The following is a 15,728-nucleotide window of genomic DNA, read 5'->3' as shown; positions in this document are numbered from 1 at the left end:
TAGGAATTAACAATATATTTGCTAGGGTGGCAATCCTAGACTTAGTTACAAACAGATGGCAAATCAATTCACACGTGATAAGAAAGAGGAGGAGTAACCAGCAACTGATTAGCGAAAATAAATTTCGTTTCCCATTCGTGAGGCTCACATCGTTGTCATGAGGGCCCCATAAACTATCTATATAACAGTAGAATATTATATCATTTTTTTTTTAGAATTAAATTTGCAATTCAGGAGTTGCCTAAATTACACTTGGGTTATTTTCCTTTCAGTGAGGTCATATTTTAGCAATTACAGTAGGACCAATTTTTTAAATAAATTATTGTGCGCCATTAAATTCTCATATATCAACTCTTTTCTTCCTCTGACAATATATATTTTTTGGAAAACTGCACAGTACGTTAACAGTCCTCCTATTAATGATAATTATCCTCATCGAAAATTATCCTCTTTTTCTTGAACTGAATGTAGGAAATGTCAAAGCCATCGGACAATGCTAAACAGAAGGCGGTGAGAGCCATTCCATGAAAATGAACAAAGAACAATCGAATGTTTGGAGTAAAAAGGATGGCGTCGGTATTCCATCAAGGAAAAGAAGACACAAATTTGATTTGAAATCCATTTATTTTTTGGAAAGGTTATTCTAAATCAAATATATCAGAGTAAAACATCCTTATTTATGCTTTTTCTATGTTAAACTAAATTCAATGTGTGAAATTGCGTGCTCAGAACAATTGGCATTCGTATGAGAAGTTTGATATTTGCCTTTTATTTATTTGGCCACTAACAACTTCAAAGCAACACCGCCATAGGTACCAAATCAGGGTCCTTCATCTTAATTAGTACAGGTGTTAGTGTCAGGCACACGATACAGGATGCAAACTGTTCCAGTAACATTGCAGTATGGGGCATGTCAGAGCAATGCAAGAAAGGCAACGTCACATTTCACATTAGTCATCTTCCCCCACAAAGCCATAACTTGGTGCTGACGTTTGACCTGTTAAGCGGAAGGTTGAAAGCCTCCCTCAAGGCCATGGCTGGTTACAATATGGTTCTCCTAAAGTAACATCCTTAAGTCGTGGGATGACTTTGTCCAGTTTACTTAATAAAATAAGACTACCTTCACAAAAATCTTAATTTGAAGCTGAAAGATCTTATATTAACTGAATGAGAGTAAAGCCTCACTGTGACTGTAAAGGACAAATTTATTCCAGCTTTCAATGGTGTTACTCTGACTACATCAAAGTAGTTTAATGAACATGAAAAGATATTTTTGAAGAAAACTGCTTTTGCAGTACCCTTGTAGGACTTCAATTTACATTTCCCGTGTCAAACATGAAAATTGATAAATGTATTGTAAATAATGACAATACCTTCCGTATATTTTACCCACTATTTTCCAAATGGCCTTCGGTGTATAGAAGTTTGCCTTTCAATGTTGGTACCTTTGAATGTGCTAGGTTGGGGGTAGCGTTAACAGAACATAGTTTTGCACTTCAAACAAACCAGTGATATGTGTAAATACATTTGCTAATAATGACTGAAGAAAAATTATTATATTCCCACCACCATTTTCCTTTTGCAATTTACAATGGTCCACTACAAGACGAGATTCTCAGTTTTACTTTCATTGCTTGAATGAAGTAGCGAATAACTAACAAAATTTCTTTTCTATTAGTAGCATGGAGGATTTCATCTTCTTGTGGATCACGTGTTTACATTACAGTTGCTAGGAAAACAAACTGAAGAACAGTACCAAAGCGCAGAGAAAGAAAAAAAATCTTGTAAGAAGATCAGTAATTTGAACAGATAAGTTGGTGCATAATTTCCCACCACCATCAATAAAAGAACACAAAAAGAGATACTTCTTTGTATTGGTTGAGAGTATCTGGTTAATGATGTGAAAAGAAGCAGGATGAGGTTTCTTGAAGCTCCTTAGATTCATTTTTTGAATTTTGATTTATTGATTTGCTCAAAGTCTCTTGCGAACAGAATATTGATTGTAACACGCCAGCAGTTATACATTGACCTTTTGATAAAGCGACTGTACTAATAAATATAGGCTCTGTACGAGGAAGTCTCACGATTGGAAGCTTGTCGTGCCTTTGTATTTTCTTATCACCTCGTAATATAAGACACAATATTTTCATGCAGCTTTGCAGAATTGCATATTGCTTCCTCTTTCAGTGTCTCTTCTCCAAGACTTTTCATATTGTTAACAAACCACATTTCCTGCTTCAAGTTCATGAACGACCATATAACCCAAGCATTTCAGGCCTTTCATTTTGTAGTACTTTTATTAACAGAGCTTTCCTGGTGGGTTGTCCTGGCGCTGATGTTTTGCAGTATTTTGAAGAAGAAAGAATTTAGAGAAGGAACGATGTTGATGGCTGTTAGCTTATTGCTCAATAGTTAGCCCCTTTTATCAAGTTGCTTACTGGTTGCAGTGCAGTCTCTTTAGATTTTTCTCCTAAGTTGATTTGCATCCAAGCATATTCAGAAAGGCAGAGTTGAAATGATTTTGACCTTTTCAGTCGCTTAAGTCTTATCCCAAAATTTACACTAAAACTTCAGATTGGTGGTGTTATCCACAGGATTTTCCATCACCACTAACCGTCCTAATGTTTTTTTGTGCTTTCTGATCTATCAAAGAATGCTCTACCTAATTGACGGCTTTGTCCATGCACTGTACATTTCTTTGGTGTTATTTTATAGTCCCAAATGCATGGTGTATATCCTGCAACTTGCCAGGGTTGTCAAGAAACTTATATTTGAAATTTTCCAAATTTTGTAAAGTTTGACAAAGAAACAGACTCATGAAAAAGGATTAAACTTTTTTTTACCGTTAAGTAACAGAAGTCAAATCAAAGGCATTCAACATAAATAGGCAGATCATAAATAAATGGGGTGTCATGAATGTGTAGTTTAAATCGTACCTTAAGTCCATAATTAAATGCAATGGTGAGTCGAGGTTTCAGGAAGTTTCGAATTTTAGTTCTGAAATCGATATGATTTTACTCGAGAATTGGCAAGGGAACTATAATGATTGATGGTGGTTACGGTTGGAAGAAACGGAAAACCCAAACCAGGAAATCTTTGGCTCTTGATAAAAACTACAATACTCTTTAGTGCTTGTGTCTGTGTGCTTTTGTTTACTTGTCAGCGCTGTTGATATTCTTGCTGCCTCTTATGCTTGCTACAATTTTTTTCCCAAATATTTATATATATTTATCTTGATTCTTTATTTAGTTTGATATAATTTTATCTTTAGTTTTCATTTAGTTTGATTGATATAATTTTATCTTGAATCTTCATTTAGTTTGATATAACGCTATATCTTTCTTAGGTGTTATGAAAGTCCTCTTTTTTTTCCATCAAATCTGCCGGCTGCAACAAAGTATTAATTTTGTTAGAGTATTTCTGTTCAAAATAAACTTGATTTACTTGACGATATAGCTGAGTTGTCATTATATTTCAAACAAATTATTTCACATGACAGACCAATGAGAATCCAGATTAGAAGTTAACAAAATGCGACTAGTTACCGGTCTTGTCTTATGCGATGATATTCTGCAGGAGAGAAGATTAAGGACAGATGACATTTGGTTGTGTCGGAGCTGAGGAATAAAAGGTGAAGATTAGTTTCATCACAGATATTGTGCTTTGTATCCTTTCAGACACATACACAGCAACTAGTTTCTTTTAAGAGGACAAATCTTATTCGGTCCTGATTTGACAGAAATTCTGAGTTATGAGAATATGAAAGCTTAACAAATACGATGACACAGTGACACTAGCTGAAGGAACAGGGAATATGATTATTTATATATATATATATCTATACTATATTATATATATAAATTAGATCCATATATATATACTATATATATATATGTTATACTACATATATATATATATATATATATAATATATATATATATATAATGTTATGTATGTATACAACATATATATATATATAATATATGACTGGTAAAAAATGTTTTCTGTTACAACATAATTCCATCTAATAAAAGGAGCCCATAAAAACACCAAAATATAGAGAGAAAAGTACTATATTTCAGAGACTGCTGTCTCCCTCTTCAGGTAGATGAATGAAAAAAGTTTACAGAAAAGGTGGTATTTATACCAAGAGGTCCATCCACAGGCAAGCCAATTTAGGTCACCCCCGCTGATAATCTTCCTTTAATCTTCTTAAGCGTATGAATGAAAATCTTGTCGATCGTATCTGAAATCCACGCTCCTTTTGAGATGTTCATTACCTGCCTCTCTTTTATTAAGGCCGATTCCATCATTTGACTCTTGTACCGGCAGTTGCTGCTATAAATTACACGTGACAAATTCCAGTTTATTATATGGTTATGTTCAATTATATGGTTGAAAATAGCTGAGTTCTGTTGTCCATACCTAACAGACCATTTGTGTTGTATTAATCTCTGGGGAAGTGATTTACCTGTAAATCCGATGTAAGATTGGTCACAGTCCTGGCATGGGATTTGGTAAAACATAACCATAGAATAAACTGGAATTTGTCACGTGTAATTTATAGCAGCAACTGCCGTTACAAGAGTCAAATGACGGAATCAGCCTTAATAAAAGAGAGGCAGGTAATGAACATCTCAAAACGAGCATGGATTTCAGATACGATCGACAAGGTTTTCATTCAACCAACGCTTAAGAAGATTAAAGGAAGATTATCAGCGGGGGTGACCTAAATTGGCTTGCCTGTGGATGGACCTCTTGGTATAAATACCACCTCTTCTGTAAACTTTTCTCATTCATCTACCTGAAGAGGGAGACAGCAGTCTGAAATATAGTACTTTTTTCTCTATATTTGGTGTTTTTTATGGGCTCCTTTTATTATATATATATATATATATATATATATATATATATATATATATATATATATATATATGTGTGTGTGTGTGTGTGTGTGTGTGTGTGTGTGTGCGTCCATATGGATACATATATAAATATTTGTGTGTGTATATGTTTGCATGTACATGAGAAAATTATAAATAGCACCAAGAGGAAACAGTACATGTTCCCCGCCTGCTATATATAGAGTGCAGTGTAAAAAAAAATGGTCGATTCCATAGATCAGGTATTGATTACAGATTACTGCAAGGAAAAGCAAATGCTTTTTCCATTTATTCTGGCTCCAAAAGATGTCCAGATGTTATGATCTGTTTTGGATGTTTTGATAATTGTCATTGATTTTAGCGTTTCTTATCCCACCAACAAAGTTAACTAAGATTATGTTCATGTGCTTTATGACAACGCAATATGCTCAGTTAAAAAATGGTTTGCAGCTGACAACCTCCGCTGTTGCCATAAGGAAGAGGTCCTCTTTGTTTGACAGTCCTACCTTGGTTGGTGACGTTGCAAGAAGTGCAGCTTGAGGCCTTGGGAAGGCTAATAGTGACTTGCTCGATGCACAAAGAGTTCAGAATTATGGATCCACAGTTGCAGAGGTTTAAGTTTCTGCAAAACGAAGAAGTTATGTAGAAATTATCACCATTTTCAATAACCTTAATAGGAACTTTCTTCTTAAAATATTACCAATGGCTTATTTTGATGGGTTGGACACGATTTTAAAAATGCAGTATGAAAATGTTGAGAAATTATTGTAGAAATAGTAAAAATTCTTACGAAGTTTAAGCAGTTGTCCGTGATTCAGCTTTGCTCATCAGTTAAACATCGAATTTTGTTCACTGTGGTTTTCCTATGCATTGTAGTCTTTAGCAAAACTTTAAAGTAGACGTGTTAATACATTAGGAAATGTTCCTTTATGTCTAGTTAATGTCGACGAGTAATGGTTTTGTTTTGGTATTCTGATGAAGGATCATTATAGAATACTTTCATATTCGTTTCAATATTTTTAAAAATATTTTCATGAGAAAGTTTATTCACAATTCTCATACACTAGATCACTGACATATAATATTCTCCCCAATGTACAATATTCGTATCACTTTTATTTTTCAAAAAAGGAGGTAAGAAAGTTAGTACTACGCCTTCCAGAATTATTTAGAAAAATAAAAGATCTTTTTTTACGAAAAGACAACTATAGTCAGTCATAGTAGTACTCTCATCAGTGACGATAGAATTATTGAATTAATTAAAGATGACGCATGACCTCCTTAGATATTGTAAGTTTAAAACGAATATGTGGTTTATTAAGCTTCTTTTCAGCTGCATGCCATTCACCTGTAACTTAGAATTCTTAGAATTAATCCTATATTGCGTCTCTTAGTCATTTTGTTTTTCGTTCTGTTCATAAAACGATTTAAAAATGAGCTGCTTCCCATACCTCGTGTTACTGCTTACATTGCATTAGGTGTGTTGTTTGCACAACAATCACAATTATCATTTCTGATTATGTGAAGTGACAAATTGTCCCTGGGGACGTATATCCTTCCAAAGGTAATACAGATTACCGCATAGATAACCCTAAATGGAATTACTTACATTACTTCAACATTTGTGAATTCAGACAATTTTATGATTCCCCCTTGAGGTAAATTGGCGCAGGGTTGTCCTATGATCGTTATTGCTCGATATGTCCCTCTGGATTGGCTATTTGCGGAGGAAGTTTTAAAAAGTACCTGAAAAACAAAATCGAAAGATGTAATTTTCTGTAAAGCAAAGGTGATTGTAGTCAACTATAAGTCTAAAGTTCTTAGCCTTAATATTTTCCGTTGTGTGAATTTATATTCGAACACTGATCCACATGAACTTAATCTTTTTTTCCATATATATATTTATATTCATTCTTCAGTTAGTTTGATATAATTTTATCTTTAGTTTTCATTTATTTGATTGATATAATTTTATCTTGAATCTTCATTTAGTTTAATATAACGCTATATATTTCTGAAGTGTTATGAAAGTCCTCTTTTTTTCCATCAAATCTGCTGGCTGCAACAAAGTATATAGGTATATATATATATATATATATATATATATATATATATATATATATATATAATATATATATATATATATATATATATATATATATATATATATATATATATATATATATATATATATATATATATATACTAAAATACCAGTGTTTTAATTTTAATTGAGAACAGTTCTAGTAAAGCTTTATGTGCATTTTCATTTATAGAAAGAAAATAAGAATGACTGATAAGTTTTCTTTGTTTTAAAACTTTCCCGGATATAAAATTCATTATTCCTTGCCTATATAATCTTCTCATCATTACAGGAGAGATTCTAGATTCGTAATGGGAAAGGAGAACTTACTCCCAGAATCGTAAGATGTCTAAATCCACTGCATGCTTTTGCAAGATGTCCAATTTCCTTTCGTTGGCCCTTTTCCGAGGAAAGTCTCCTCCCTGATCCACTTATTAGAGATTGGAAATATGCGCAGATATCGAAAGTTGATGGTATCGGACAGAGCTGAAAAGCAAAGTTCCTCATTAGTCAGTGGCAAGGTTGGAAGAGGCTTTAAGATAATGAATGACAGTCTTCACATGGAAGTGAACCTTAATATTTCTTTATTTAAGGATAGTGTTACAAGCATTAGTACCGTACCTGTATTTGTTGTTGTTTGAGTTGTTCATGTTGAAAGAGTATAACATGCTGTTGGCAAAAACTATGAGAACTGTTGTTAAATATTTACTAATCGAATTGTCTGTAACAGTTAACAGTTTGGGTGACGTGCTAGGCGAGACAGCGAATTCTTTTTCATCATTTAATAAACTAATGTTTATCATAGCATGTTAAGTTAACACTTACAATATCAATGTTTCTATAATGATAAACAACCTAAGCAAGTCTTGTATGGAATCCGACACGGGAAGGGAGTGGACCGGTACTGTGATATTCTGTTTCCAAAATTGGGGTCAGGAAATTAATCAAGGTGGAAGAGAGAGAGAGAGAGAGAGAAGACATCGGTCTTCAGCACAAAAGAACTCAGGTTATCATGAGGATATTCAAGAGAGTCAAAGCAGAAATAGAAAACAAGATACTGACTACTTACTGTTGCAACGACCTGAGTCGCATTTGGATAAGTAGGAAGTATGACTCCTGTAGGGGCGGGTATACAGGTAACATACCCATAAACATACAGCCTATAACCATAGTTGCTGAGATCCATAGTGCAGTTGGAACAAGTGAAATACAGGTAGATATACAGTTTTGTTTGCCTGAGTGAAGAGAGAGGCAAAGTTGAATGTATTATTTTCCTTCAGGCATACATTGATGTTCATTATCATTCATATTGAGTAAAAGTAGTGCAAGTAAATGATTGCACATTTTCATTAAGAATAGTATTTGTCTCTTATGAACTTATCTCGGTTGCTGAACTTAACCCTTTAGGATCTAATGTGAGGTTTGTTCTATAACTTCCTTGGCTCATTTTGCAACGTTTCTCAAACTGGGCTGAGTTTTCATGAAATCTTTTGTTGCTGTAATACCTGGATGCAACATTTCTTAGCTATTCAGGTTGACATTAACAATAACAAAAATAGAGAGAGATGAATCACAATAGATCCTTCAGTTGGAAAAGGAACTGTTGATTATGTTGGCCTTCGGCATCATACTTACGAGAAGTCATAATCATTGAAGATTCGCATGTCACAGGTTTGACAGATCAAGCAGGTAAGACATATTCCGCCACTCGGCATCTTGAAAGAGGAACATTTTGTCAATATGAGTATGTTATCCTGTTTCTAAAATCATAATTTTGTAGAACTACTGGAGGCAGCTTTGTTTGATACGTGTTACTTCATATCAGTAATCGAAAGGGAAGTAGGTTTAAAAGAACATTTCCCAAATATTCTGAGCACACAACAAAGGAGATTAGGATTCAAAACTGTGAAACATTATTTGGTGGGAGAAAATATTCTAAGCAAACTTACTTCAGATATTTCATTTTCAGTGACATCTTTCACTATAAAATGCTTAAGGTAAATCTTTAATCTTGAAGATGTGTGGGAAGTATCTTGTAGTTTGAGTTAACCATAAAATGTTGCGCCAGTAACTAAATAGTACCATTAGGTTTTCATTCCATTAGTGGTAATAAGGAATATTTAATTTCATTAGTACATAAAAATGTAATGCCAACTGACAGGCAGTGTGTTTCTTTTAAGCAATTTCAGATCTCATGTTGACAAGGTCTTACAAATGCTGCAGTTACTAACATGACAATTGATCGTCCTTAAAGTTCACAAGGGCAAAGTTACATAATCCTTAGTTGCTGAAGTTTTCGTGTTTCAAAAGTGCTTTCATCAGTTAAGGGGTAATGCATTTTAACAGGAATCTCGTACTAATTTGAAATGTCATAAAGAAAAAATTATGGGTTTTTTGAGTATTCATTTGTCATTAGAGATATGAGGGAGAAGGGAGTATGGGAGGAAATGACGCAGGACAGAGGTAGATAGAAGAGACTCATTTAAAACGGCGACCCCGAATAGGGATAGAGCTGGGAAGAGGAAGAAGGAGATAAGTCGATAACTCCCCACAGAAGGATACACTTCAAGACACGTCATGGAACATTTAGTAAGAAAGAGTGAGATTTAAGAAACAAAATCGAAGGAGGTTTTTGGTTGTAGAAAGCTCTGATGAGAAAACCCTGGGAAACATTTGTGCTGTTACCCGACAACTTACGTTTGTACAATTGCAGGGGTAGCTATAGGTAGGTTGTATATCAGCGCAAGCTGGAATGGACATAAGAGTTTCATGATAATTATGGTTGTTTGTTTGTTGGTAAAAAAATTCTGTAGCCTAGCCGAATATGGAAAAACAATAGTTAGATGAAAGGTTGAATAATGGCATGTACTTGCAAGGTTTTTCCATTAAAAGGGTCTAAAGAATGAGTTCCTTTGCTTTTAATTGTTTAGTTATTTCCCAACGGATTTTAAGAATTATTCAGAGTAATAAAACTTATACACGTAAATAACTACTTTCCTCTTGCACCATCAGAAACAAAAACAGTATTAACTTCAAAATAGAATCTGCGCAGCCAGATTCACAACAGTCAGTCCATATCACAATATGTGCTGACAAATCCGAACGATAAAAAAAAGTTTGTAATTTTCCATTGTGTTATCATTTTTCTAAAAGAATTTAGGGAAGAGCCATGGCAAGTTTCCAAAATGTAGGCCTCGTTTTCTTAATCACATATTTTTTATAGATATGAATATGTAGTCTCTAAGATATGACCAATAAATAGTAGCTCTTAAAGAGAGCAGGCTTCTGAGGTGAGCTTTCTCTCATACTTACAACGAACAACTGGTTTGGGAACAGGAGGTGAAGGTAGAGGTCCACAGCAAGGGCGAGGTGCTGTTGTGGTGGGTTTGGTTGTGGTGGTTGTAGTTGTGGTTGTCATTGCTGGAAAGATGGATGTTCTTGAAAGACAAATGTATTTACTTTTATTGGCGTATGTCTGCCTGGTCAGTGGAGATGTGGAGATGTTTAATTGATATATATATATATATATATATATATATATAAGTATATATAGATATATATATATATATATATGTATGTATACTAGATATATATATATATATATATATATATATATACATACATATATATATATATATATATATATATATATATATATATATATATATGCATATATTTATATATATATATTATATATATATATATATATATATATATATATATATATATATATATATATATATATATATATATATATATATATATATATATATATAATTTATGTATGTTGTGTATATTATGTATGTATTGTAAATATATATATCTATCTATCTATCTACATATATATATATATATATATATATATATATATATATTATATATATATATATATATATATATATATAAATGAGTTTTATCACATCACCGTGATTCCATCATATAAGCATTAGGCTACAAAACAAATTTCTTATCAACAAAAAAATCCCCTTCGATTAACATATATGAAATTTATATTAAGCCGAGGTAGAGTGAATTGGATATTAAAGTACATTTTGTTGCGTCATATATATATATATATATATATATATATATATATATATATATATATATATATATATATATATATAATTCTTACTGGGGGTGCGTTGTTATGCAAAGTCCTGTAACGTGACGTGAATTAACCCTTGGTGTTTCGGTATTATTGCAAAATGTTTATTAATGTTGCTTATTAAATGAAATCCTTGTAGTCACTGAGCATTTGCACGTCCTGTCAGTCCCAAAGGCAGAGGTGGATAAAAGCTATTTCAATTTCTTTACTGTCTGGGAATGTTCTTTACATGCTTACGACACTCATTCTTCTATCTCTTTCCATCGGAATACTGGAATTTATTCTGGTTTGTTCGTTAAGTTAAAAAGAAAAGCCAGAACGATACACCATTTAGTCCTGAAAATAAGGCGTCGGGACCTAATAGTTTTATGTCAGTATATGTAATTGGTGTTGTATCAATGCGTCATCCGTAATTCAAAGCATTAACTGTAATTCCTATTTAAGAATATGATTTCAGCCTTTAAATTAGATATAAAATTGTTAAGATCATTTTTGCTATACATGATAACTGATAATTCAAAATTTCAAGGATAATAAAGTGATGACTGTTAATGTTAATTATCTAAAAAGTCCATTTCTGTGAACTTTCGTCACTACCCTTGATATTTATCTGTTAAGGAAAACGGTCTACTTTTATTGATCGTTAATATTTTTCGTAATGGCAAATTAATTTTAACAAATGACGTGATGTACAAAAATGTGATCTATGTCCTCATTATAATTAAAAGCAAAACGGAAAACAATTTCTTGTTGACATGTATGTGATAAGGGGGATGAAGCACGAAAATACTGGACTTACGAATCGGAGTCATCTCGCAGCAAAATCCGGGCCTTCTTATTCTCCGGTTGGTTACGAACGAGAAGCAGACGGCATCAGAGAATGTGTGACTATACCCATGGTGTCTTCCGCACAGCCTAAGGCAGGAGAAACAAAATTAATTGAATTGAAGTACATTGAGATTAGTCGATTTCAAAGCATACTATGCCTTTCTTACTATTTCAATTTAATATCGTCAACGAATACCTGTCGAAAGTATACTGGGACTGTCATCTCACCGACCAACTTACTAACGCATCAGGTATTTCTCTGTTGTGATTATATGAAGGTATAGTTCAAAGAGGCCAACTAGGGTGATGGCTCCCCACATGGTCAGACAAAGGAATTCGAGCGAAAATAATTCTATAAAGAGGTGAAGGATTCATGTGTTTCGCTCCCTCCCATGAGGGTGAGTTAGGGACACAGCAGCGTGTGACGGATTAGGGCCACAACCCCAGAGTTTAGGGTAAGTTTGGATACATATCTGTATATTACAGCGAAGTTTGGTTCTTCCTCTGATTTTATTGCGAATTGCTGACTCTTTGTGTTGTTTCTGCTGATAGTGAAACATGTTCTTTGTTCTTAAGGAAGAATTCGCCATGTTTGGAGGTTCGTGATTCCTAACCTCTTATTTCCGCCTTTCCAGTTTCTTTCATTTCAAATCTTTCAAATCACTCACTCATACATCAGTTTGTTATCCTTAGTTATAATTAGGTGGACAGCTATTGTACCGGGAGTTTCTCAGTCCCGTAGAAAGTGGTGATAGCGCCGTCAGTACACCTCACGCCGTGCACTGTAGGCATTATAAGCACTACTGATGGTTCTTAGCAGTGCCCCTTCGGCCTCTAACTGCAACCCCTTTCATTCCTTTTACTGCACACCCGTTCATATTCTCTTTGTTCCATCTGACTTTCCACCCTCTTCTAGCATCTGGCCTTTGCCCTAAATGTTGTTTTCCAATTGCAATGCCAAGATTGGCTCAGGAATATGAACTCTCAATATTTCCAGACATTGGTGAGACCATTGGCAAACTCAGTTAATACACTCTAGTTTCTCAGTTAGGATGTGCAATCATTTTCTGTTTTCAGAAGAGAGCATTCAGAGGACATGACGCTTATGTCAAAATTAGATTAAGGGAATTCTAAAGAAAAAAACATTAAAGTAATTTTTCTGATATTTTTTTACCCCAAATTATTGTATCGAATGTCATATGAGGATTTAAAGACGAAGTTTCTAGAATTACATAATTTTATTACTCTTGGCTATAAGTTTAGAATCATCTGGATTATGTATTTTGTTAAACTCAACGAGTATTTATTAGAGGAGATGCAGTGTTCCCATAACTGTGTTGTCTGGTGGTAAGCAACAAAAATTAATTCCTGCTCAGCAACTTCTGGCTTTTCCCTAATTTTAGCTAGAAATCACACAGGGTGTACTTATAACAACCAAATCTACTTGAGAGTTAAGATCCACATAAGATTGTTCGTGTTGAATGACTTCCTTGGCCACTACAATTACTGAAATTTTCCGTTAAGATCCTGGCATTTTCCTCTTAAAGCAAAAATCACCAAAACTGAAAATCTTATCCATTGTTAACGAAAGAAAGAAATTAAAAAAAAAAAATTGAATACTCTTGAATCCATCGCAAAATCTATAAGCTCTTTCCTAGCATACGAACTACCCCTCTACATACTTCTATGGCTCATTTTTAAATCCATTTGAGACAAACTTACAGTTGTTCAACAGTAGCCAGACACAACTGAAAATCTAATCAACCCTTTCTTGGCTGTAGGCCAACACTCTGCAGTCTGTCGTTGAAATTTATAACATTTTGATAACTTCTGTGAGAGAATAAACATCCATGCTAACAAAGAGACTTGTGAATTTAGAATATTCCTGTCTGTACAAGGATAAGCTCATTATTTAAGTTTATTGAAACTTTTTTGTATATCAGGATAGATACCAGTTCATGTAGTCCTTAGCTTTACTAAATGTAAAGTTTGCTAGGCTTGTTGATTGATTGAATGTGTCAGGTCTGATTGGCAAAAGTTATGTGCATTCTTTTTAAATGGCAAGAGCCAGGGGGACGAACTAACCTAATACCTTATTTTTACCCCATTTCAGGCTAAAACGCGAAAATAAGAAAGAATGAAGATGGGTGAGTCTTGATCTTGAAGAAATACAGACCTCCTCCTTTGAGGCGATGAAAGCTTATAAGAATCAGGAAAACAGAAGCACAAAGAAGATTTCCAATTATGGTGTTTGAGGGAACGAAGCTATCGCTGATTCCCTTGAAGTAAAATAAGGAGCTTGTTTGAAAGGCGTTATGAGGACCAAATTAGAAGAACAGCACTCTCCGTGAGCTTAAGTGAACACTAACCACGATTGGACCAGTAAAAAATGACAGAAAGCAATGTGGAAAAAAGGATGGTATCAAGAAATGAGGTAAGGTTGAGTAAACTCATTCCTACAAAGGAGGGAATTTTAGTAAAACTTTGCAAATACAAACCCAATTTTCCAAGCTTGGAAAAGTTAATCAAAATAGAGTTTTGGTAACGAGACGAGGGAAGAAATTGGTACATCTAAACTTTTGCCAATTTTAGATAAAGACGATTTAGCCATTTTAACCGAGAGTTTTTCAAGACGTATTTTAAGAAACCATAAGAACCAAAAGATTGATAGAACTGAGAAACAGTTGCAATGGAGAAAAGAGTAAGAATAGAGAAAGGATAATCATATCAACAAAAATGTTGGAAGTAGGGGAAGATACGGGATGAGCACTGAATCACAATCATTTCATGATAAGGAAAAGGGAAGTTGACAGACAATATCCCAGAGGAGCTCCATCAGTGATAAAGAAGAAATCATATTTTCACCATTAAAGCCACTTGCATGAAACAGTTCAGTAGGAAACTAGAAAATAATCGGAAAGAGCAAGTGTGAAGTTCTTTCAACAGCGCAGTATAGTAAAGGAGAATCTATGGTTGGAAAAATATCGAAAGTGAAGTTAAATGATTTTCAGAAATCCCATAGAAGGGAAGAGCTAACATCCGGTTGATAAGAAAGATGACATGTAGATATTTCCTTATGGATTTGTTGACAAATCTAATTTGGAAATCGAATCTATTTGCCAGGCTTTGGAAATATGAACCCCCTCACATCTTACTCAGAAGGAATATTTGAGGGACACAAGAATGGAGAGCATACTGCCAGGAAAATAAAATTACTGAGGAAAGAAGCTGCGTAAAGTGAAATTAAAATTGTCACATGAAAGGAGGGAGGTTCGATATGGAATTGTTAACTTTATAAACATAGCACCAAATATTTCTTTTAATGGATAAGATCAAGATATAATTTCATGACACAAAAAAGCGTCCTACAAAGGACAGCAATTCCTAACAAGTTAAAAGAACCATTTGCAACAGTAGAAGAGACATCAGGGATAACTTGACAGTGTTGAGGGAGGCCCCGTCGCCAATCAAAACAGTGGTCAAAACTATGATTACTACTATCCAATAGGCTTTGTATAAAAGGGATTATCATTCGTTCTCAAATAACCTTACCTAATGAGTTTGTTAAGGGGGGGTGAGTAGATAACCATGCGATCTTTGAAGCAAGTACTACTCCTTTGTACCCTGAAGTAAGAGCAGTTTACGTACATGCCTGCTACTGATGGACCCTGTAGGGAATGTGAAAGGTAATGCGTCAGGAGGTAAAATAGTAAAAGTTGGTTTCCAAAGTAGCTAAAGAGAAATTGGTTGTTGCAACAGTCTTGTTTTCATGATAAACAACTTCAGTAACACTAAAGTTCAATAATTTATATGATGAAGAGTTAGG

At 34.0% G+C, this 15,728-nt stretch overlaps 1 protein-coding gene and 1 long non-coding RNA gene across 4 annotated transcripts in view; both read right to left on the bottom strand.

Moving 5' to 3' along the window:
- The window catches only part of LOC135219512 (uncharacterized), a 90,464-nt gene that overhangs the window by 51,544 nt on the left and 23,192 nt on the right, over window positions 1-15,728 (bottom strand). Inside the window, exons 4-10 of one of the 3 annotated variants that reach the window (XM_064256342.1) lie at window positions 15,455-15,570; window positions 11,874-11,989; window positions 10,279-10,386; window positions 9,664-9,713; window positions 8,602-8,681; window positions 8,036-8,201; window positions 7,297-7,452 (exon numbers count right to left, since the gene is read on the bottom strand). The exons of 1 other annotated variant lie outside the window; for it this stretch is intronic. In XM_064256342.1, the coding sequence (XP_064112412.1) occupies window positions 7,297-7,452; window positions 8,036-8,201; window positions 8,602-8,681; window positions 9,664-9,713; window positions 10,279-10,386; window positions 11,874-11,989; window positions 15,455-15,570 (792 nt within the window). The remainder of the gene's footprint in view (window positions 1-7,296; window positions 7,453-8,035; window positions 8,202-8,601; window positions 8,682-9,663; window positions 9,714-10,278; window positions 10,387-11,873; window positions 11,990-15,454; window positions 15,571-15,728) is intronic. One more of the 3 variants, XM_064256341.1, reaches the window with a different exon arrangement.
- On the bottom strand, window positions 453-6,591 carry LOC135219513 (uncharacterized). Its single transcript, XR_010315456.1, has 4 exons — window positions 6,493-6,591; window positions 5,390-5,505; window positions 3,546-3,617; window positions 453-3,387 (listed from the first exon to the last, which is right to left on the bottom strand). It is a non-coding gene; the product is annotated as an uncharacterized LOC135219513 (long non-coding RNA).

This window comes from Macrobrachium nipponense, chromosome 1 (genome assembly GCF_015104395.2).
Source record: "Macrobrachium nipponense isolate FS-2020 chromosome 1, ASM1510439v2, whole genome shotgun sequence".
NCBI classification, from domain to species: Eukaryota; Metazoa; Arthropoda; class Malacostraca; order Decapoda; family Palaemonidae; genus Macrobrachium; species Macrobrachium nipponense.
The sequence above is the reverse complement of the archived record's forward strand: the minus strand, read 5'-3'. Positions and strand labels throughout refer to the sequence as shown.